Below are 23,251 nucleotides of genomic sequence, written 5' to 3' on the forward strand. Positions count from 1 at the left end.
TAGATGGGCCAATAGTCTGGCTCAGCATAAAATGGCTTCATATGTTCACAGAAAGAGAAAATTTACAGTAAACCCATCTGAATAAAAATGTGTTCCTCCTCCCACACAGCTCGCTCTTAGCCACTAAGGGCACAAACCTATCCATGTTTAGACAGAAAAAAGTCCTACAACTCCCAGCATCACTGGCTGGGGCATGCTGGGAGTTGTAAGGCTCTCTTCTTTCTAAACATGCATAGGATTGTGCCCGAAATCCCAGTCCAAATCAAGAAAAATGGTACCTTGTCCTCATGCAAGGCAAGGTGATGAGTGGCCAACATCCGGATACCCAGGCGGGAGGTGAGGGTCTTGTCCAGAAAGGAACGGATCACCTTCTCATCCTGGGAAGGCAAACAGGGAAGCTAACAAGAGAAAAAGTAGCCGAGGCCTCACAAATTATTGCAACAGCTGTCTAGGAAGCAACACTTCTACCTTCTTCCGATCCCCTTTCATCGGGATCTTGGAGGAATATTGAGGTGCAGAGGGACACAGATGGGGTTGTAATGTTGTGCCTCCCAGCCAGATTTGGAAATGGACTGAACTTGCCACTTCACCTGTTCAGCCCAAATTAACTGCAGGGTTTGGAGGATTACACTGAAGGCAGTGAAGATGAAGGAACAAGGGCAAGGCTGGACTCAGAACATATATGAGCCCTGTCCTCCCACCCACCTACCCTACTTCCAATTCTAAGACATGCAGTGGTTCTTGAACCAAGGCACTCCAACCCAAATCTACCCCAAGGGAAAATTAATCTAGGAGTACCTGTATGTGCTTGCGACATTCCCGCAAGCCTTCAGCCAGTAGTGTCACCACATCCTTGTGGTCATCTAGGAGCTGCCTGACCAGTTTGCAATACTGGGCCTCCGATTCTTGGTCCTTAATCTGTTCAGAGAGAGAGAAAGAGAGAAACAGAGGGAAGGAGGAAGGGAGATAGAGAGACAGTCATTGTATTTTTTAAAAAAAGAGAAGTTGGAAGGTGGCGGGGGGGGAGAGAGGGAGAGAGAGGGAGCGAGAGGGAGAGAAAGAATGCATGAGGCAGCCTTTCCATCTCACGCAGCCCAGTCCCACATCAAGTCTATAAAGCTCCTAATACAGCATTGCAAGTCATTCTGATTTTAAAAAATAGGCACTTTATTCGTGTTAGATAATATTATTATCCTCAACTATACCACCATGTCTGAATGCTTTACTCATCATTTATTTGCCTACCCTATTAATTATATGTGATCTCCCACAAAGATGACTCAAGACATTTTTCGCTTTTTTGTATTCCAAGATGCAACACATACTTACTGGGGGAAAGTCGCTCAGCTTCTGGAAGGCTCGGATGTAAAGCTCATGCTGAAAGAAGCAAGAAGACAAAAGTGACTAAAGCAGAGGTACAGACTACAAAATCATTTGTTGCTAAGCTACTGAATTCCTGGATCTTCTTGCTAGCTTCTGGGAAGGACAGGCTTTAGTGGTTTAAAAGCAAGAGATAAGAGCCAGTGTTCTAAGCAAGCCAGGTTGGGTGGGATACTTAGCATTTATATGGGGCTTTTCCTAAGCGCCGCTAATTATGTTTACTTACTCTCGCTGGCCTATCTTACAGGACCTAGTCAAGCACTAATCACCACCATTATACAGCTAGAGGCTGAAAGCGCCACTTAGCCAAGGCTAATCAAATTGAAATTTGAACCAGCAACATCTACCAGTTCACTCTCTTATCCACTATTCAACAGTAGTGGTGTCCAGTGGAACCGGGAAACACTCTTAGATTCTAATTCCCAAGCAGGGAGGGCAGCGGAACCCAGTTATCTGCCCTGTAAGTAGCGATGTTAGAGAATTCCGCCACAGATCGCAGGGGGGCCAAATTCCAGTGAATTCGGCCCCCCCGAATCCGTGGCGGAACAGAGCCCCCCGCCCCTCCACCCCGCGAAAGCCCTGCGAAAAGGAGCCTACTTGGCTGCGGCTCTGGTTGCGGCTTTGGCTCCAGCGGTGGCAGCGGCTGCTGCCGCCGGGCTGCTGCGGACGCAAATGGCGTCCTGAGTAGGGGACGCCATTTGCATCCCTACTCTGGCCCATGATAGGCTATGTAAATATTTACGTAGCCTATCACGGCTAAAGCAGGGACGCAAATGGCATCCCCTACGCCATTTGCGTCCCTGCTTTAGCCGTGATAGGCTACGTAAATATTTATGTAGCCTATCACGGGCTACCATAGGGATGTGAATGGCGTCCCCTACTCAGGACGCCTTTTGCGTCCGTACCAGCCCAGCAGCAGTTGGAGGCCCCACTGCGGGTTGGCCTGGCCGGCGGCTCTGCAGCCTGGCCATGGAGCGGAGCTGGCCGGGCAGGATTCCGGGGGGAGGAACGGATCGCCTCCCCCCACCTGCGGAACCCGGCGGAGCCAGGTAAGCGGGGTTTCGTACACCCCTACCTGTAAGAAACATTATCTTCATCTTCTGCTACTACCACTATTTCAACTACACGTTTTCTCTCTTCCTCCAAATTGCTGGGGATGAAATAAATGGTCCTTCCTTCCATTTTATCCTCACAGCAACCCTATGAGGAAGGTTAGGTGAGAGACAGTGATTGGCTCAAAGTCACAGTCTCCGTTCACTGTGAAGGACAAGGAGGGTGCATCCCCTGCCTCTAGGAAGAACATCACAGCACAGAAACGGCCAGCCCGTGATTTTGTTTTGTATTATTGCAATTTGTTATTAGCCACCCTAGTGATCACTCAGCTGAAAGGCAGGTGGTGAGGCGAGGTCTTCTGTATAAAATAAAATAAAAGGCAATGATGGTGCTGCCTTCTTGTTATATTATCTGGAAGTAGCTGCCTTGGGCCTGCATCAGTCTCACCGCCCTACTTCCAGCACCATCCCTTGGTTATTGATCATCTCTTTACATGCGTCTCACCAGTCCTTGGCACACGTACCACATGGAGGATGGTGGGGTTGCAGCCAATAATGAAGGGGAGGCTCCGAAAGCCCTTGATGCGATGAGCGATGCGGACGGGCAGTTCGTGATGCAGGTAACGGGCACTTTTCTGTAACACAGCACAAAAAGAGGTCAGCTGATTTTACAGCCTTGCATGTTAAGAAATGGGGTGAGGGGAGGAGACAAGCTGGGTTTTCTCCCAGTTTTGAAGGGCATATGGGCTGTGGTGGACTCTTAGCATAATGGTGAGTGATGGCACTGCTCGGTTTCGTCCCCAAGTCTTGGAGAGAAATGCGGTCTAGTTAGGTAACAGGCATGGGGGACCGGGGTGTTTTAAGTGATCACCATATGTGGGCTCAAGAAGGAATTCCTGTTCTTCCATCCCAAGATCAAACTAGCTAGTGAACTCCTTGAGAATTTTCATGATTTCCCTCCAATGTGCAGCTTTGCTCTAGAGCTACATCCTTTTATCCAGAGGTCTCTCCTCTGCAGGACAACTGATATCTGCCTGTGGTCCACCATGGGATATGTTGCCTGATGGGTAGGACGATTGTTCCTTTCAGCAAGGGGCTGAACTAGCATGAGTGGTCTAGAAGGCAGCTGATACAGCAATCTTGCTGAAACGAAGCAGAACCGGGTCAGGTCAATGCCCCTGAGCCAGGTCAATGCCTTCACCTCTTTATTCCAAGTCAGTGTTTCACAAAGTTGAGCAGCTCCAGTTAGTTTGGGCCAAGTAGGCTGCAAGCATCCAGAAAGAACTCAGCTCTCCTCAAAGGCACAGCATGTCAAGCTTACAAGCACAGACACAGCTTTGTTTTTTTCCCCTACAGGTGTTCAGGGAGGCAACAGTGACCGAGTCACAGACTGATGTAGTTACAGGTTTTAATCTCATGGAGCAGCAGGGGGAAATCTTTCCCTCAAACCAAAAGTGGGCCTGTATGTCCCAATAAGTGTCTGTAGTGGATAGGGCCCTGGAGATGTTGTGGACATCCTGGTTGCTTGAGCCCACTGTTTGGCTCTGCTCTTGCCAAAGCAGGCAGACAAATAATGGTGGAATCACCTGGCCACAGACAAGAAATGGGGAAATAGGGATCCCCACAGTAATAGACAGAGTGGAATACATGTCTGGGAAGACAAGGAGAAGGGAATCACAGTGGCACAGAGCACCATCTGCAAAATCTACAGGTTAGCACAACCGAGCACAAAGTGAAGAGAAACCAGTTTGATTAAGCTCTCCATGGAACGTTAGGATGATATGGAAAACATGGTGAGGAACTTATTGGAGGGAGAGGGGAAGAGAAGCAAGCTCTCCCTACGTATTTGGGCTGAGGGTCAATGATTCACTGTGGCATAAGAGGGAACCATATTATAGAGAAATCAGGCTGGGGAGAAGCAGAAACTTTGGGATTCTGGATTCCTGGATTCTAGGACCATGATGTGAAACTGGTTTAACCATCATGGCTTCCCTTAAGAAACCTGGCCACTGCAATTTTGTAACATAATTCTAGGTCCCTAGTCTTCTCATGGCGCCACGGACTGTATGCAGCTAGTGAGTGAGTGCACCTGCCTGGCATGTTGGAGCAGATAGTTTTTCTGTCTTAGACCACGACTCTTTAATCCTCAGAGTATCTTGGAAATAGAAGCTATTACTACTTCGACTGATTTATTACATTTGCATCCTGTCCTTCCTCCAAGGACTTCAGGGTAGCATGTACATGGCTCCCATCACCAATCCATTTTGTCCTCACAACAATCCTGTAGTGGTCATGACTTGTCCACAGTTACCCAAGTACCAGATTGCTAGACGTTGTACAGAACGCAAACTTGGCACAGGTCCTGTCAGGAAAGGCTGATACCCCAGAAGCACATTTGAACATGCAGCTGCACACATGATACAGTCCTTGCAGCGGGACATATCACCTCAGAACACGTTCAGGGCCCCCACATGAAAATGTCTCCACATGTGGAAAACGAACATACTAGGTAGGACTATGGGTTACGCCTGCCATGTTCAGGGAATTTCTGAAGCGGTGTGTACTTTCCAATAAACGGTCCTGCCATGTGCATTCTGAGTTGCTACATCTGGAATTCTCTCCCAACGTTCTTTTAGCTCTTGGATATACAAAAGCTAAAGCTACTACCCATCAGCAAATGTGGGATACCGAATTGCAAAATCATTTAAGTTTTGCCATGTTACACCCTGACTTCAGGGACAATGGGCAGGCATTTGTGCCCGCAAATTATTTGGCAACTTTGACTATTTCCAAATTTAGAAAAGCACTTACATTAGCTAGGTTTAATGTTCTACCATCTGCGCTTTTGGAAGGAGGATTCAGGAGGGTTCCTTATCAAGGGCGTTTATGCTCTTGTGAGGTGGGGGAAGTGGAGATGGTTGGACATATTTTATTCTGTTGCTCCTTTTATCGTGATCTTCTATTCACTTTTATCACCCCAATTTTACGGAAAATTCCTGGTAGATATGATGTATTTTATTTATCTTATCTTTTGTCTGATCCGAATCTCCAGGTCACAGCAAAAGCGGCTAGTTTCTGTACAGCTGCTATCGCTTGTCAGAGGATAATGATAAAATAACAGTATTTTAACCTTTTATCAAGGTTTTTATCTTGGAATTTGTATGTTCTTATTCTACTGTTTTGTGGATATTTGGTCTCAAGTCCTTGTATACTGTGTTTTTAGTACTTTATATTTTACATGTGCTGGTTTACGACAGAAATAAACAATCTGAATCTGAGGTGCTACAGTCCCGCAAGAGGACTCTACCTCAATTTAAAAAACGGCACATTTGCATTCTACACATGGAGCAGAATCACGTGGTGCAGCTTTTCTAGTCTGGACCTATTCTGATTACAAATGGGGAATTCCATGTTTGAATACTGCCTCTCTCTCTCAAAATAAACCTCCTGCAGGTAGAAAACTAGCTTAGAAGCCGGAACATCTCAGAGCTGAGAACAGAACTCAGAAGCAATGATGGAACAATAATAAGGTCTAAGCCAGGGGTGGGCAATTTATGGCCCTCCAGATGTTTTGGCCTATAACTCCCACCAGCCCTAGCCAGCATAGCCAATGGTGAGGGATCATGGGAGTTGTAGGTCAAAACATCCGGAGGACCACAAGTTGCCCAACCCCTAGTCTGAGTCATTAAAAGCCGGGAAAGGAAAGAATGGGGTTCACAGCTAGGACTCTGAGGCCCTAACAATCGGAGGGCAGGTGTTAAGTCTCATACCTACCAGCAAGTGGCTCCCATCCTGAGAACGTCCGGAATACAACATGGTCGTGGGTGTCAACCTCACAGAGGCCTAGGAAGAGGGAACAAGTGTTTGCAAAGTTTACAGAAGGTCCCCACGAGGGTAACCAGGAGACCAGCACTGAGCGTTCCCAGCCACAAAGATACCTTGTGTAATTATTTAAAGAATAAGCAATTGGATCAGACCAAGTTACAATGCGTAACTGCATCAAACCAAAGGCCTATATAGTCCTGTATTCTGTTCCCACTGTGGTCAACCAAATGCCTATGGGAAGACTACAAGTCTACTTGTTGCCTTCCTGTCTTTCTTGCAGTATGAAGGACAGCCTTTCCTCAAAGCTATGAATCCTTAAGGACGGCCTCTCCATATACCTTCCTGTGAAGGGATACTATTAGGCCCAACCTATATCCAGTTGAAAAAAAAACCCTGATACTGGTGACAGTGGCCAACTTCCTACTCTTTTACATTTCCCTCCCACCTTCATAGCCCATCCATAAATAGTGTTTAGCTCCAATGCTTATGCTGAAATCTCAGAAGGTTGGAGGGATGGGAGAAAAGGAGGCAAGTAGGATTTCCAGTGTTCAGATCTTCAACTCTCTCTACATAGCTCTTTGCCACCCCACTTAATGACTGTCAAAAGTAAAATAAAAGTGCACACAAGATAAATATATAGAATATGTTTTCTTGTTAACCTAAACCACTTACTATCTGATAAAGTAAGACTGCCACCTTTTTCTAGCACAGAAGTTATGCCTTTAAGAGCTGCATGACACGGAGGAATGTAACGGCCGCTGCTTTTCCCTAGCACAGAGATGCCATGATGGGAAAAACTGTACCTGTTACATTTCTGCCAGATAGGAAAGCACAGGAGCCCTGCGGGAGGAAAAGAGGTCATGACCACATTGACAAGTAGTTCCTTGTTACAGTCCATGATTTTTCCACCTCACACCTATAAGAAGAAAGCAAATCTATGCAAATGACTTCATGTTACATTCATAAGGGGCTTCTGTCAAGAGCCCAGTGGGTAACATGTTAATGTGCTGAGGGAAAACAGGAGCCTCTTTCGTAGGCCTTTGCGTAGTGACAGATGGATATTTAATTAACCAGCGTTTCCCCCAGGGCAGACTCCAGACGACGGGAGCAAGATTGGGCCTCTGTTCTCCCCCCAGTCAAAGATGTGGACCACCTCTCCGGAGCCAGTGCCAAGTTGTTTGGGGACCTCATTAAACTGTGGTGATTAGCAAAAGAGGACCTAAGGGCCGAGGGATGATTCTGTTCAAAACAAAATAGGAACAGGGTGATTTCTGAGGGAAATATAAGCACAAAGAAGTGCATGCTTCCAACCTGCAACCTCCCCGCAAGCACCGAAATGGCACTGGCACAGGCTAACGTAGGCCATTATTTCCCAACCAGGCCAGAAACCAGCATCAAGGAATGCAATTCACTTGCTCAGACCTGTCCTTCACATAATGCTGCTTTTTTGAGAATTTCAGTCCTGGGAGAGCGCTCCTGCTGCCACCGCCAAGGAGCATGAGCTGGGAGAGCCTAGGCCTGCCCCTGGCTCACAGCCTACAAGTTCGTTAGGGCAAGGCAAAACCTGCCTTGGAGAAGTGGGGGCTTGAAAAACAGGAGCACGGCCCACTCTGCTATGCTGACGGTGTGTTAAATTCAAGTTGTGAATGGGGATGCTGCTGCACTAGTGGATGCTCACCTTCTCAGCTGCTAAGTCAATGGCCGATTGGTTGTAGAAGGAGGTTACCGTCTTGGACCGCTCACGGGCCAGTTCATGGTGCTGATCAATCGCTGAAGAGGACCAGTACCGGAGAGCAGGGAGAGAGAATGGGAGCACACAGGGAGCCCGGCTCCCGGCTCCCCCTAGGTCTACCATCAGCAGTGTTTTCCACATCATTCTCTCTTCCACAGACACCTGGAGACAAGACAGAAGGACAGCGCTAGAACAGCAGTGCTGTGCGTGGAATTCTCTCTGTCCCTCTCTATATATGTATGTCTGTGCGTATACCTGAATGCAATTCCACCCCACTTGGGAAGCTCCTTGAGGTATCTGGCTGGCCAAAGTCTGAAGACAGAATTGCAAGTTAGATGGTACACCAAACTAAGCCAGGGTGGCAATTTTCCACTACACCTCAACTTGCTATTATCCGTTGAAATACTTAGCCTGACCACAGGGGCAGTCCTAATGCGAAATCAGATAAAGAAGCTGTTACAGATGGCAAGTTTAATGTGTCATTAAGTGCAGCAGAGGGGAAGACAAAGATCTATAAATGAACTGGCTTTTATAAATGAATAACCATAATAAATCTGGCCCATAGAACACTATCCACTGGGAAGTTATTTTGAGGGCACCCCACAGAAGTGAACAGGAGCTGCATAAGAGCATGGCAGTTTGTCCCACACTCTTCCAAAACAGTGGTTTCCTCAAAACGGGGGCACAGCTTTCTAACTGAGAGCATTACGTTATCAGAAGTTTCTGGGGTGAGCCAGCTGGATAAGAAGTAGGTGGTATACATAAGCACAGCAGAAAGTTAGGGCCAAGTTGAGGCTGAGGACTGATTCAGCTAGTATGCCTGGGTTCATACCATCGATACCAATACTGGTTTGTTCTCCTAGTGATAAGGAAATCCCATCCTGACCCTCCCCAACATCAGCAATTCCAAATACTTACTCCTAAGATGACAAGTTACAGGGATTTCTCCACTTTCCCCAGGTCTGGGCACTGTCCCCTCTGGCAGGGCCTCCGTGCATTCCCTAATGTGGAAAGACATAGGTTCACATATACTTGTATGCTGCTTCGTTACTGGATACTTGCATGTCAGTCTTGAACATGTGGACTGGCTCCACTGAAAAGCACTGCACCTGAGGTGTTAAAACTGTGATGGCCAATTCACACAAAAAAACTGTGACACTGCAAAATGGGGTTCCAGCTCATTGAGAAGATCTCTCTAATGCCTTTTTTCACCAGATAAGGCAAGATTCTAGGAGCAGGAAGGGACAGAGGTACACACACCATCCCCAAAGCTCTGGCAACTCCAGATGAATTTGAAACACAGAATCATACAAGACGATGACCATTTTCTTTTGCCAAGAGAAGGTTTTCCCCTTCATCCAATCATCTTACAACAAAAGCCACACGGAATGCCAGAACGTTCTAAGAGGCCTTCCAATTATGAACCAATATGTTCCAAGCAGGCCACAAATACCATGCCTGCCACAGTCAGCCTATCATCCAAATTCCGAATCTGCAACGTGCCCTCATGATGCCATATTCATATATTTCACAGAACTACCCCCCCCCATCTTAAAGCTGTGCAGTCCTACAGCCCAAGTTAACAGCTAGTTTTACCAAATCAGGCCTTAAAAAATGAGGGAATATAACCTCAATGTGACTTGGAGATAAGGGGAAAAACAAGGAGCAATTCAAATCCAACTGAAATATGAAGGAAATCTCGCAGAAGCCTACTTACCTCAAGTAAACTTGGTTATCTTATGCCGGTTTCCTTGTTCTACAAGGACGGGTAGCTCCGTTTCCATCTGAAAGGGGTGGAAGTGGAAAGAAAATCAAAGGCATTTGATTACAGAGGGGACCTTGAGCTACCTGGTGCTGGGATAACAGACTGACTTACATGTTATATATTCTAAGGACAAATTTAACACATTAATAGCCCAGAGACACCAAAAAGGCCTACAGAAATAATATCAATGGTAATATTAACAACTGTTGACTTTCCCCCTACAGACTTCCCAAAATGTTGACCCGGCTCCCCAATTCCACTTTCCTGAGAACCAAAACCCCGTGCAAACTCCTTTCCTCAGAACCAAAATCCCATTGCCTTGCCTGCATTCTCACAGGTTTTATGCTGGAAAAATACGTATCCTTCCTTTTCTCTACATTGCTTTTGCTTTCTCTCAGACATCTCTTTCTGGACTCTTAGTTCTTCTTAAAGTTGGGGAGAAAATCCGAGAGTCCTCTCTCCCCATGGCTCCATTAACTACTATCCCCACCCCCACCCCAATTAGAATTGAGAATACAACATAGGATGGGCCAAGGCTCCTAATTACTCCTCTTCGCTCCACCCCACTTTCCCAGTGTTCACAATCTACTGGGCATGTAGATTTTGTATTCACAGGCATGAATTTACATTTATTTCTAGAATTTGTTTTATTCTCTACAAGGAAAATTAAACAAATATTATCTTGGTTTCCAAGATTTCAAATGGGTCCTGCTCACACGATAGATGAAAAAGCACTTTCCATTGGAGTGTATGTGTGTTTTACGTATCCTCCAAACACTAGGCAATACCACCCTCTTTGGCTTCTGTTGACTCTTTACCTAGCAAACCACCTGAAATTAATCTCCAGCTTTGCTAAGATACAGATGAACACATCTGGCTTCACTTCTGCTTTCTGTCTCAGAAGGGGACCCAATCAATATTGTAGACAGATTCAAGTAATTGCTAGATTTTATATTTCCTAAGAATGGAAGAACAGCTGTTATTGCTTCTTTCTCCCAGCTCCCAGTAGAACCTGGAATCTGTTTAGCACCTACCAGAGGCTAATCTAATCAGTTCTGCACAATTCCCCCTCCACTTCTATCACAGAAGTGTTACAAACTGCAGACTGGGGGGGGGGGGGGCGTAAAATCATGCCCTACTTTTTCTCCCCATTCACCCCCTCCATTTTATTTAATATATCCAGCCCAAAGAGAAGTTCTAGAGAACTCAGAATCTCGCTCACTACTTAATGACATTTTTGTTGTTCAGTCGTTCAGTCGTGTCCGACTCTTCGTGACCCCATGGACCATAGCACGCCAGGCCTTCCTGTCCTGCGCTCTCTCCCGGAGCGTGCTCAAGTTCATATTCATTGCATTGGTGATGCTATCTAGCCATCTGATCCTCTGCCGTCCCCTTCTCCTTTTGCCTTCAGTCTTTCCCAGCATCAGGGTCTTTTCCAGAGAGTTTTCTCTTCGCATTAGGTGGCCAAAATATCTGAGCTTCAGTATCTGTCCTTCCAATGAGCACTCAGGGTTGATTTCCTTTAGGATGGACTGATTTGACCTCCTTGCAGTCCAGGGGACTCGTAAGAGTCTTCTCCAGCACCACAGTTCGAAAGCATCAATTCTTCGGCGCCCAGCCTTCCTTATAGTCCAGCTCTCACAGCCATACATTACTACTGGGGAAACCATAGCTTTGATTAGACGGACCTTTGTCGGCAAGGTGATGTCTCTGCTTCTTACTATGCTGTCTAGGTTGGCCATAGCTTTCCTCCCAAGGAGCAAGTGTCTTTTAATTTCATGGCTACAGTCACCGTCTGCGGTGATCTTGGAGCCCAAGAAAGTAAAATCTGTCACTGCTTCCATTTCTTCCCCTTCTATATGCCAGGAAGTGATAGGGCCAGATACCATGATCTTAGTTTTTTTAATGTTGAGTTTCAAACCAGCTTTTGCACTCTCCTCTTTCACCCTCAAGAAGAGGCTCTTTAGATCCTCTTCACTTTCTGCCATTAGGGTGGTATCGTCTGCATATCGGAAGTTGTTGATAATTCTCCCAGCAATCTTAATTCCGACCTCTGATTCATCCAACCCGGCATTTCTCATGATGTACTCTGCATATAAGTTAAATAAGCAAGGTGACAATATGCAGCCTTGTCGTACTCCTTTCCCAATTTTGAACCAATCGGTTGTTCCATGTCTGGTTCTTACTGTTGCTTCTTGACCCTCGTACAGGTTTCTCAGGAGACGGGTAAGGTGGTCTGGTACCCCCATCTCTTTCAGAATTTGCCACAGTTTGTTGTGATCCACACAATCAAAGGCTTTAGTGTAGTCAATGAAGCAGAAATAGACGTTTTTCTGGAATTCTCTTGCTTTCTCCATGATCCAGCGAATGTTGGCAATTTGATCTCTAGTTCCTCTGCCTCTTCGAAACCCCGCTTGTACTTCCGGTAGTTCTCGGTTCGCATACTGCTGAAGCCTAGCTTGTAGGATTTTGAGCATCACCTTGCTGGCACGTGAAATGAGCGCAATTGTGCGGTAGTTTGAACACTCTTTGGCGTTGCCCTTCTTTGGAATTGGAATGTAAACTGACCTTTTCCAGTCTTGCGGCCATTGTAGAGTGTTCCAAATTTGTTGGCATATTGAATGCAGCACTTTAACAGCATCATCTTTTAGGATTTTAAATAGCTCAGCTGGAATACTGTCATCTCCACTAGCTTTGTTGTTAGTAATGCTTCCTAAGGCCCACTTGACTTCACTCTCTAGGATGTCTGGCTCAAGTTCAGTGACCGCACTATCATGGGTATCAGGGACATTAAGATCTTTCCTGTATAGTTAATGACATTTTAGTTGGTCCTAATAAAGGTGCTGTTATGTGTCTGTACCCCACTTCCAAGTGGTGAGAAGTTTCAGAGGTTTCAGCAGCTTACTCAGGGTTCAGTTACCTTAGCAGGAGGTCACTGGAGACCTGTGGTGTTTCTGCCATACAACCTTTATTTACACATATATACAGGCTGAGCATAAGATGAGAGTCCACACCATTAACACTCCAACAGACTTCTGTTCCCTGTGAGATGTCTAGGGGAACCCAGTGACCCACAGGATTTCCTGGAGAGAACAGCCATCTCTCTGCTTCCTTCCAGCACAGTTACACACAAATAAACCTAGCTTACTTCTACTGTTGTCACCCCAGACTCTAATTGCACACTCCTTATGGAAGGGGGAAGAGAAAGGTAATCCCCCCTCCCTTCCAGAATCATCTATCTCTGAGGGCAGCCACCCCATACCTAATCTCAATAACAGAAGGGAATCTGCCAGGCTAAACTTGCCCAACCAGTTTGACCCATTCTAACAATCTCTTTTAACAACTAGACTCACAGAGCTGGAGGGGGGAACCTTCAGAGATCATTCAGACTAACCCCAAACCCATAACAATATATTACCCTACTGTGGCTTTGGGATCCCCCCCCCCCCGTAATAAAACAAGATGGCTACCCATGATTTTTGTGTGCTCCCAGGACTGTCACTGGAAAAGTTATATGACCTCCCCACCTAGAAAGAATAAATGAAATCTGGCAAGAATAGGTTCCCATAATGTCACTGTCTCAGATTCATTCACTCCCATCTCTCCTGAGATGCGCTCCAGGAGTCTAGCCCTCACTGTAACCACTATGTTTTGCTACCCTTCCAGAGCTGGGGGTAGACATCCAGACTTCCATTAGTGCTGTGTGATTTAACCATTAGATTCCACTTCACTACAGCTACCACAAGAGGGTTCCTCTGTGCCTCTTAAGAGAGCCTACCCTTTAGCTCAGCCATATTTCCCACCAGCACAATTTCTGGTTCTTGAGAAACATGCAAGGGAAAAAATGCAAGACAAAGACACAAGCCAGACCATCCACTTCCTTCATACCACAGCAGGGGAAAAATATATATTTCAAATCTGACAGGAAAACAAGGAAGGAAGGAAGGAAGGAAGGGAGGGAGAAAGTAACGGTGCTGCGGAGTTCAGGCTGACCTTGGTCTAGTTCTCATCCAGGTGGGCTGTGTGCAGGTGGGGGCTCCTCCATCCCAGGAAAAAAAGTTCCCTGCACGTAGACAACTAGCATGCCAAGAAAAAGGATTCTGGCCTCACTTTCTCCTCAACATCCTTCTATGCGCAGGGATTTTTTTCTTTGCAGGAAGTAGCATGCAAGCCCCCACCTCCAGTCAGAAGTGCTACAGCTCAGACACAAGTTTACCATCTCAATGGAAAAAACTATACCCTAGAACAGGAGTGGGGGATCAGTGACCTTCCAGATTTGGTGGACTCCAACTGCCATCAGCCCCAGCCAACATGGCCCATGGTCAGGGATGATGGGAGCTGAAGTCCAACAACATCTGGAAGCAAAGAGGTGTTGTGAGAGCCAGGACTCTTAGGCTGTATCCCAGCTCGGACGGGCAGAGAGGATGCCAAGAACCAGGACTCCTGGGTTCTTTGGGGGTTAAAAGCAAGAGAGTGTTGGAAGCCAAGGATCCTGTCCCAAACTGGAGAAGGCAGAGAAGCTTAGCGGGGTAAGGCCACCAAGAACTGGAACCCCTGAGTTCTCTAGGGGTTAAAGCAAGAGGCGCTGAGACCCTGGCGCTGAGACCCTGGAGCCGTGCATTCTATTTCCAGCTCTGGTAGCAGAGAGAGTCCTCGTGGCTCAGCGAGGACTGGAAGCCACAGCTCCATAACCCCGGCCTCAGCTCTGGAGGAGGAAGGAGCAGCAGGGTCTATTATGTCCTGAACAGATTCACTCACCTCCTGCCCAAGCAGCTTGGAGTTGCTTTCTATGCGGATCCCCAGATTCCATATAGGCAATGCCGCAAAGGCTAAAATGCCTCGGCCCTGTTTGTCTAGCTGCGACCGCACCGTTTGTCTGGCTGCTAACAACACTGCCTTCTGGCTCTTGGCAAAGCCTATGTGCACACAGCAGCTGGTCCGTCCCTCCCTGTGCCTTCGACCTCATTTCACCCCAAGCAGCTAGAGCCTGCAGGGAGGGGAAACGGAGCAGTGCCTGGAGAACAGGCCTGGGAGATTCCAGAACATCTGTAAAACTTTTAGAAGATCAAAAGATAGTGGGGTGCTCATCTCACATTTGGTTATGCACCTCCAAAAACTTCAATGTTTTTAGTGATTGGATTGTCACCAGTCAACAGTTCATACATTGCCCAGGAAAACAGGCAGGGGAAAAACACAATCAAGTTATAACTCGGGAATCCGCGTCTCAACGTTTCACTTTCAAAAGTGCATTTGAGCAGGGCAAGTCTTCAAATTAGATAAGCTTGCACACTGTTTTTTAAGTTGCCTTAAAAATATTAACCTAATATGGATTTTTTTTATTATGGTCAACAAGGCTATCTTTACCTTTTGTGTGACTTGGAGAATACCGTATTTAGCAGTTTAACAGAAGGATCCTACAGAGGAAGGCAATTTTATACCACCTGAAGCTGGGACTTTATTTTCTGAGGGTACACTGCCTCCAGCTACTAGGTTAAGCTACCCAATTTGACTTCTACTGACTTTTTAAAAAATCTAGTACACCATGTAAGGTTATCTTCAGCTTTGTTAATATAAAAACTGTCTAGTTTCTCTCTAGTTCTGTTTTCCACCTACGATGGAACTTTCCTCTGCGTTTCTCTTAAAGATGGAAACAGATCTAAATAACAGCTGGATTTTAGATTTTCCAAATTGGGGGGGGAGGGGTCAACCATTGTTTGTTTCTTCACCCCTGCAGTCCTAGGGACAGTCCAAGGTGCAACGTAAAGTCATCACAACTCCTTGTAGAGCCTAATTTGAATGTCTGCAACATCCTCCCACTTCCCATGTGGAGGGAGCAATCCAGGATAGGTGGCCGCCTCCAAACTCAGAGGCGACCGTCCATCCAATACAGAGCAGGAGAAGCACGGAGGGGATCGTCCCCTCCACGCTTCATTCAGCCTGCATTTGAGGCTAGACAGATATTTCGGCTGTCTAGCCACGGGAAGGCAGAGTGGGGGAAGTGGCTGCCAGACGACATGTTGGATGTGTCGTACCGGTATTTCCACCTTCCCCTCCTAAAAATGCCCCCCAAATGCTCCACTTTCACCGCTTTGCACTCCTGTTCTGAGTGCGGGGCCGTTCCAAGCTGCCTGTGATGCAGCATGGGACGGGGGGAAGGTTGGTTCTCAGGGAACAGACCTCGGAGCACAGGCTCTGAGGTAGGTTCCCAGAAACCGATGTATCCTATAGCCGTCTAGCCACTGACTAGCAACCACAGGATTGCTCCCTCAGACTATAACTAAACCCTATTTGGGTGTTCCACGTACCTATTTGGGTGTTCTACCAATATGCAAGCTGGGACCATCCTGGCTTCCATGCACAGAGCACAGATATCTGCAGAGAGAAGGCTTCTGTGCAAGCCAGGACCCTGATAACATAGGATTCTGACTCCCACAGATATCTGCATGTGTAGAGTTGTACATGCAGAGGCCTCCTCTCTGCTGACGTCCGTGCTCTACATGCAGATGCCAGGGAGCAGGACGACATAACGCACACATTGTCAGAGGATGGGGTACACACTGCATGTTGGTATACATGGTAAGAGAAATACCCAAATAGGGTTTAAGTAACTTCAATATCAGCCACTTTTTTCCAGGCACCTCCCCCCCCCCTTTTGCTTTGTTTGCCATTAATCCTGATGAGGAATTCTAGAGAACTCGAAGTTGGCCTAATAAAGTTATTACCCTAGCATGGGTTTTGGAATTTTTCCCAAGGAGCCACCTGGCGCCCTCACTGTATCCATTTAAACCCCAGGCTAAGACCTTTCTCTTCCAGCAGGCATTTAGTCTTTAATCAGTTGCTCTGATTATTAACTATATTGCTGGCTCTTTAATATTTTAATGATTTTGTTGTGTTATTGTATTGGTTGTTATTTTATTGTTGTTTTGAGCTTTTATGGTTGTAAACCGCCCCAAAGGCATTTGTCAGTTGAGTGGCATACAAATGCAATTAATTATTTTTTTACCACACACACATAGCTGAAAAAGTTTATTCCACTTCCATAAATAATGTATGGCACCTCCCCTTTACTTAAGAAGCTTTTAACCCTTTCAATGCAGGGCAAAAATAAAAACAACAGCCCAGCCCTAAACATGAATTTCCCCAAATTGTTCAAGAAAGTTTCCTGTCTTATTTACATCTAAACTTCCTTTAAGAAAATAAGTCAACCCTTGCAGTCAACCAAGGCCCCTCCTAGTCCAGCTTTCTGTTTCTATCAATGGCTAGCCAGATGTTTCTAGGGCTCATGCAAACAGGGCATGAAGTCAACAAATTTTTCTCCCACAACCCTAGATAACCCTCAACCAGCCTCAGGGAAAAGAGCCACAATTTTAAGTATTCTGAGAACAGGCATTACTATAATAGGCCACTCTTTGTTAACAGATTAAGAAATGTTACTTACATGGTGGTTATTATTTAACTAGCAGTTACTTTTGCTATGCACAACATTTTAAAACTGTTTCTTCTTTCATCCTTGCAACAAAGCTGCAAAAAATGCCTCTCCTATTGTTGTTTTACAACTGGTGGAAATTGAGGCCAAGATGTTATCTCTGCAAGACTGGGGGAGGATTTGGTCCCAGATCTTCCATACACTAGATCCGTGGCTTTCAAAGTTTCTGTGTCCTTGGAACTCCTTTCCACATTGACTCATCTGTCAAGGAACCTCTGAGGGTCTGTCATGGAACTCAGAGCATTGGTAGAGGATTTGGGGGGGGGGCATGTTGTAGAGTGCACAAACAGGCCTCACTGGTCTCCCTCAGGATTCTCCTGCAACTGCACATTTTAAAAGATGCTTGGTTGTGCTGGGCAAAGTGTATTTTTCAGGGGGGGGGGGATCTGTCATTACTGCTTATTTTATCAAGGAATACCACATAAGCAAACCCAACGGATCCCCACAACAATTTGAAAACCACTGTGCTACTTCAATGGTTCCTCAGCTATTTTGCATACTGAGTCGGGTAACTTGAAAGCAGTGTACAAAGGTCCTGCTCACTTATTCAAAATATTTATATCCTGCTTTTCTATTAGAAATAGAAGATATTGAAGGCAGCTAACATATTTTGTTTTGAAAACACACTGAAGTTGCCAGGCTCACCACATGGATCTTGAGTACCTCGGCTCTCTAAGCAGTTTCTGTTATATTATCGAGATGTATATCCTGCTTTTCTGCATGGTGTTGTGTATATTATTTTTATATAGGATTCCAGCCCTGTACAGAACATAAGCAAAGATGGCAGAGAACCCTGTCTTGGGGGGGGGGGGGGAGCTCACACCTTTCTCAATATCGACTCATCCCCACAGCCCATTTTTATGCCTTTTTTGAGCATGCATTTTTAGAAACTGCTGCCTTGTGCCAAGAGTTTTGGAACAATTGTCCCTTCCTTGCCAATTCTGGCTGCTTACATTCCCCAGGTTGAAGCAGGTTAAGGGGAAAGGAACAACGCAGGACGTCTTGGATGACAGCCCGAGCCTATCTCTGTGCTGTACGTAGAACAGGGCCAATCTATGCCAGTTGCTGCCCTTTCCTTCTGGAGTCCCCTTGCTTTAACCTATCGGACACTGGCTGGGCGTCAACTGCTTTAATTCTCTAGACTCAGTTCTAACACACATCTCCACTCCTGCTATTGGGAAACTATTGCTTATATTGTGCCTCAGTGTGAATGGCCCTTACAGAGCATAGAATCATGGAACAGTAGGGTTGGAAGGGGCCTACAAGGCCATCGAGTCCAACCCCCTGCTCAGCACAGGAATCCAAGCCAAAAGCAGGGGTGAAAAGGCAAGTCTTCGCCCCAAGGAGATTACATTCTGAAAGCTGGCAATGAGGGAAAGACAACCAGGAGAGGGAAGCAGAGGTAACAAGTGAACGAGAGAGAGGAGGGGAATGGGAGAGCCAAGGGTAAAACCCCCAGGGCACCGTGGCTCACAACCTCTTCTCCTCTAGAGCAGGGGACCTGACTCGGGTGGGTCCCAGGAAACCTTGCTGCCCGTTCTTTGCTTGACAACGCGCCAGCCTCACCCATACACTAGGCGAGGCGAGCTCACTGCATCCCCTGATCCGGCCCCTCACCCCCTTTTACAGCACATTCCGCTCCTAAGAGGGAGGGAACCCAGGGATCCCATCGTCACCTCTCTTCTCCCGCGCCTCAGCGCTCCGCACGGTCCCCTCCCACGGGGAACCCAGGAGTCCCGGCTCCCCTCCTATTCCAGCGCACCAGGCTTCTCCCTGTGCTGAGCACAGAATCCAATAATAATGCCAATGCCGCCCCCCCCTTTTCTCTAACCCGCTACCCCCTTCCAAGGGAACCCAGGCGCCCGGCATCTTATCCTCCCACCTCCAGGGTAGGGAGGAGAGCGCGTGGCCCGGAGCCCCCAGCAGCCCCCACCCCACTGGCACTTCCCAAGGGGGCTCCTCACCGCCAAGCGCAAACGCCGCCGCAGCTTCCACACTTGGGGACCGGACTAGACCAGCTGCTTCTTTCTCGGCGGAAAGGGGGAACTGATGGCCGGCGGTCTTCGCCGGAGGGGCGCGAGAGCAGCGCCTTATGGGAATTGTAGTCCCACCACTGCGCTCTCCCCACGCATGAAGGGCACCGGCGGAAATACGAACCCCAGAAAGCCCCGCGCCATAGGGGAGGAGCCTGGGAGCAAGAGTTGATGGGAAATGTAGTTTGGGATGCAAGAACTCAAGCAAACGATCGACACGCTCGCGTAAAGCAACTTCCAGACGCAGAGAAAGAATCTCGCGGCGCCTTAAAGACGAACGAATGTGTTACCACAGCACCAGCTTTCGCGGATGCTTTGTGGGACGGGAAATCAACCCTGAGCGCTCATTGGAAGGACGGACACTGAAGATGAAGCTCAAATATTTTGGCCACCTAATGCGGAGAGAAAACTCCCTGGAAAAGACCCTGATGCTGGGAAAGGCTGAAGGCAAAAGGAGAAGGGGGCGGCAGAGGATGAGATGGCTAGATAGCATCACGGATGCAATGAATATGAACTTGAGCACGCTCCGGGAGAGAGCGCAGGACAGGAAGGCCTGGCGTGCTATGGTCCATGGGGTCACGAAGAGTCGGACACGACTGAACAACAACAACAACATGATGGTGGAAATAAAGGAGAAGGGGCCTCACGGGAAATGCATTCCGGTAATGAGTCAAAATTTAGAACAAGCAAAAGAAAGCCTCTAAAAGCTGGAGAGCGCATGGGAAATGTAGCTTCTGGAGGCGGCACGTAACAAAAGTGGACTTTTCAGTACTGTTTGAGGTTTATTTCCACGTTGGAAAAGGGTTCCATCTCAAAACTGTGTGATTATGCAGGGATTTTTTTCTCTCTCTTCCCCCTCCCCCACACAAAACTTGCTTTTTGTAACATCTTGCTTGATGTAAGAGATCTGGACATCTCGAAAGCAGTAGCGCAGTGGCAAATTCAGAAGTGCAGGGTCCCCTCCAGACAGGCACAGCCACGCCCCCTTCTAGGATTGTACAACCTTGTAAAATATACAACTTTCAACTGGGATCCAAAAACAGTCAGCTGAGAGTAAGGCAGTGGTATTTCAATGGGATGTCTGAGAAGAAATGCAGTGGTGTTAAAATCTTTTTCACCCACTCAAACAGAAACATTTTAGGTTTTCAAAATATGATACTGCATGGAAGTTTCACCCTAACTCAGCCCTCATGGACAGATCCCTTCTCATTTAAACAGCCCCCTTGCACACTCCCTTAGTGCCCCAACATTACCCATTAGCCTTCCTTAAGCTCCTTCATTATATCTCCCCCCACCCCTTCCAACAGAAACATCCACACACACACCTGGATTGAACCACACATACACACGCACGCACACAGACACGGCTGTAGTAGTAAATTTGGAAATGCAGGAGCTCATTGTGACAGTCTCCAAGGGCAGTCCAAAAATTTCAGGCAGCTGTGTCAATCCATATCAACAAACCAGTTCTGGGAGTTTTCATCTCCACCAGGAGCAGGTCTTTGGTAAAGCGAAGAGGTCTTACTTGCCCATTCCAGACCAAGTCATCCCAAATCCTTTGCCTTCCAGCATGGAACAATATATTGTTGCTTGGAAAATTCATTCCCCCCACAGCTACAGTGAGGATCGCAGCTAAGCTCAGAGGGAACAGGGAATTCTGAGGAGGGTGACAAATGACATCAGAGTCCCTGCTCGTGAAAAAGTGCCGGGGCTGCATCCCTGCCTCCACTACACCACTGCTCGAAGGCCTGCACATTTTTTGCTATCTTTAGGTTGGCCTAATAACTGTATTACACTAATTCTTTTATAATGGAAGAAAGGAAGCCTTTCTTATTTAAATAATTTTTATCCTACTCTTTAGCCCCAAAGCCTTCTAGAGCAGTTTACAAATATCAGCAGTACAAGTATCAAACTTACAATCTAGAAGACATGACGCACAAGGAAAAGGGGATGGGGAGAGAGGAGGGAAAAAAGTAACCTCAGGTGCCAGTTCTTAAAGCTGCAGTTCTTACCACAACCAGCTGGCATGGAAACAGTTCAGGAAGTCCTGCTTCTCTTCTCTCCATTTACTTTGCAGCCTGATGGAATCGCTGCTCCTAGTAATCACACAATCCTCACAACCACACCCCCAAACACTAGACTAGTGTTTGTAGTTATACATATGTAGAGTATTCCCAACAGATACCGCCCACGTATAGCTCCTAACGTTTACGATCCGGGGAACTATACTGCATTGCTGGGCCAGATCAAATGTACCTAGTCCAGCAATATGTTTACAACAGCAGCCCGACAGGTGATTCAGCAAAGATGGGTCAAGGGATGGTTTTTTGAGAATAGTAGAAACGACACTGGCATGTTTGAATGCAGCAGGGAAGAAGCCAGAAGGGAAGAGAGAAGCTGGTTGTGAAATGTTGGGTTAATGGCAGGGAAAATGGCAACCAGGAAATGGGGAAGGGGATGCTATCAAGGGGGCACAGATGAGGACAGCAGCATAGTGAACTCGTTGAGACAGGAGAAAGAGGGAGCTGTAGGATAAGGGGCAACTGGAAGGCGGGGGATGAGAGATCAGAGTGGGTAGTTCTGACGGTAGCACTGGAGGAGGAGACAAAGAGAAGCTGAGCAGAGCATCATAGATGGAGAAGAGGCACTGAGGATGCCTAGACTTGATGTGGATCATAGAGGCTGCTTGGCCAAGTAGGCGGCAGATGAGAGCATGATTTTGCAGTGGAATTTGTTTATCGTCCTTCCACACTGGCTTCTGCTACCTCAGCTGTTGTACTGTTCCATCTCCAACTGGCTTAGCTCAGGATGAACCCTGTTAATTATTGGCCTAGCAGTTGAAATCCTTTTCCTTAAGAGGATTGGGCTGGTAGCATGGTCTGTCAATGCTAGGATGGGCAGGTTCTGTCAAGTGCTACTCCCTGTGCAGAGCAGAACATAGGCCAGCGTGCAAAACTGCAACTATTTCACTCAAGCCTGAGGCATTTGAGAACTTTCCTTTTATTTTTCCTGCAGCAAATCCTTAATTTTGATTGGCTCACACTAGAGCCCATTGTAGAAAGCCAGTCCGATCTGTAGGTAACAAACTAGGATTTTCCCACTTCAGATGTGGAGCATCTCTACACCAGCCTAAAATCCTGCATTTAAAATGGGCTTTCGGCTTCTGTTTTAAACACAGGATCACGATGGACTCCGGTGTCCCTGCATGTGTGCTTCCCCTACCCCTTTCCTCCTTATCTGGGTCTTCCATGTTTCATGATACAGCCACTAGATGGCGCTGTGGTCTAGCTCCTCTTATTGCAGCTTTTCCTTTTTCATGAGGGAACTCAAATGCTGTAATTTGGAAGCGCATTATCTCCAATCTTTTTTTTCTTCTTTTTTTTTAAGGAATAAAGGTCATTTAGTGCAGGAGACGCCCTGGAGGTTAACGTCATCTAAAGGGGCCCGCAAACTTATGTGAGTAAGCAATCTCAATAGCAGTCCATTGTAGATGGCTTTTCCCTGTAGATTTACAGTGGATTATCTGTCACACCAGCCACGAAGATGCTGGCCACTGCAGAAGAGGCAGGTGGAAACCCACAAGAACCGATGTAGCGGAGTAGTTAGCGTCTCCAACTAAATTCAAAATCCTCACTCAGCCATAAAGAGCACTGGGTGATCTTGAGCCAACCTCCCTTTCTCTCTGCCTCATCTCCCTCACAGGGTTGTTGTGAGGATAAGCCGAGGTGGGGAGAGAGCCATGTACACTGTCTTGGAGGAAAGGCACAATATAAATGTAGTTTGAAAATAAATAATAATAATCTAATGGGTGAATTTGGCCACCCTGACTTCCCGCAAACACATGTCAGCCTTTACAACCTCTTCTTAAGAGGATGAAAAAGGAAATCCTGCTCCTGAAAATAAGTCAGGGAGCTCCAAAATTAAAGTTAGAAGCCCAAGTGGAGTTCCCTGCACACAGTCTTTACTTAAGGTGGAATA

General features: G+C 46.8%; 2 protein-coding genes across 5 annotated transcripts in view; one reads left to right on the top strand and one right to left on the bottom strand.

The window, feature by feature from the left end:
- Positions 1-1,415, top strand: part of LOC146342261 (uncharacterized) — a 70,236-nt gene extending 68,821 nt beyond the window's left edge. Inside the window, exon 3 of the mRNA XM_084806026.1 lies at positions 1,313-1,415. Coding sequence (XP_084662152.1) covers positions 1,313-1,404 — 92 coding nt within the window. The 3' untranslated portion in view covers positions 1,405-1,415. The remainder of the gene's footprint in view (positions 1-1,312) is intronic.
- The window catches only part of BCKDK (branched chain keto acid dehydrogenase kinase), a 29,566-nt gene extending 10,261 nt beyond the window's left edge, over positions 1-19,305 (bottom strand). For 2 of the 4 annotated variants that reach the window (XR_014783934.1, XM_084806023.1), the window contains exons 1-9: positions 19,205-19,305; positions 9,707-9,773; positions 8,908-8,990; positions 7,936-8,151; positions 6,207-6,275; positions 2,957-3,067; positions 1,330-1,377; positions 799-918; positions 279-377 (exon numbers count right to left, since the gene is read on the bottom strand). Coding sequence is in view for 3 of the 4 variants with exons in the window: in XM_084806023.1 (XP_084662149.1) it covers positions 279-377; positions 799-918; positions 1,330-1,377; positions 2,957-3,067; positions 6,207-6,275; positions 7,936-8,133 (645 nt within the window). In the remaining variant the exon portion in view is untranslated. Of the gene's footprint in view, positions 1-278; positions 378-798; positions 919-1,329; positions 1,378-2,956; positions 3,068-6,206; positions 6,276-6,929; positions 8,152-8,907; positions 8,991-9,706; positions 9,774-14,512 lie in introns of those variants that run through there. The other 2 variants (XM_084806024.1, XM_084806025.1) reach the window with 2 other exon arrangements.
- Positions 19,306-23,251: the final 3,946 nt, after the last annotated feature.

Source organism: Heloderma suspectum, chromosome 6 (genome assembly GCF_057233095.1).
Source record: "Heloderma suspectum isolate Gila_16-S chromosome 6, 16-S_ref, whole genome shotgun sequence".
Taxonomy (NCBI): domain Eukaryota; kingdom Metazoa; phylum Chordata; class Lepidosauria; order Squamata; family Helodermatidae; genus Heloderma; species Heloderma suspectum.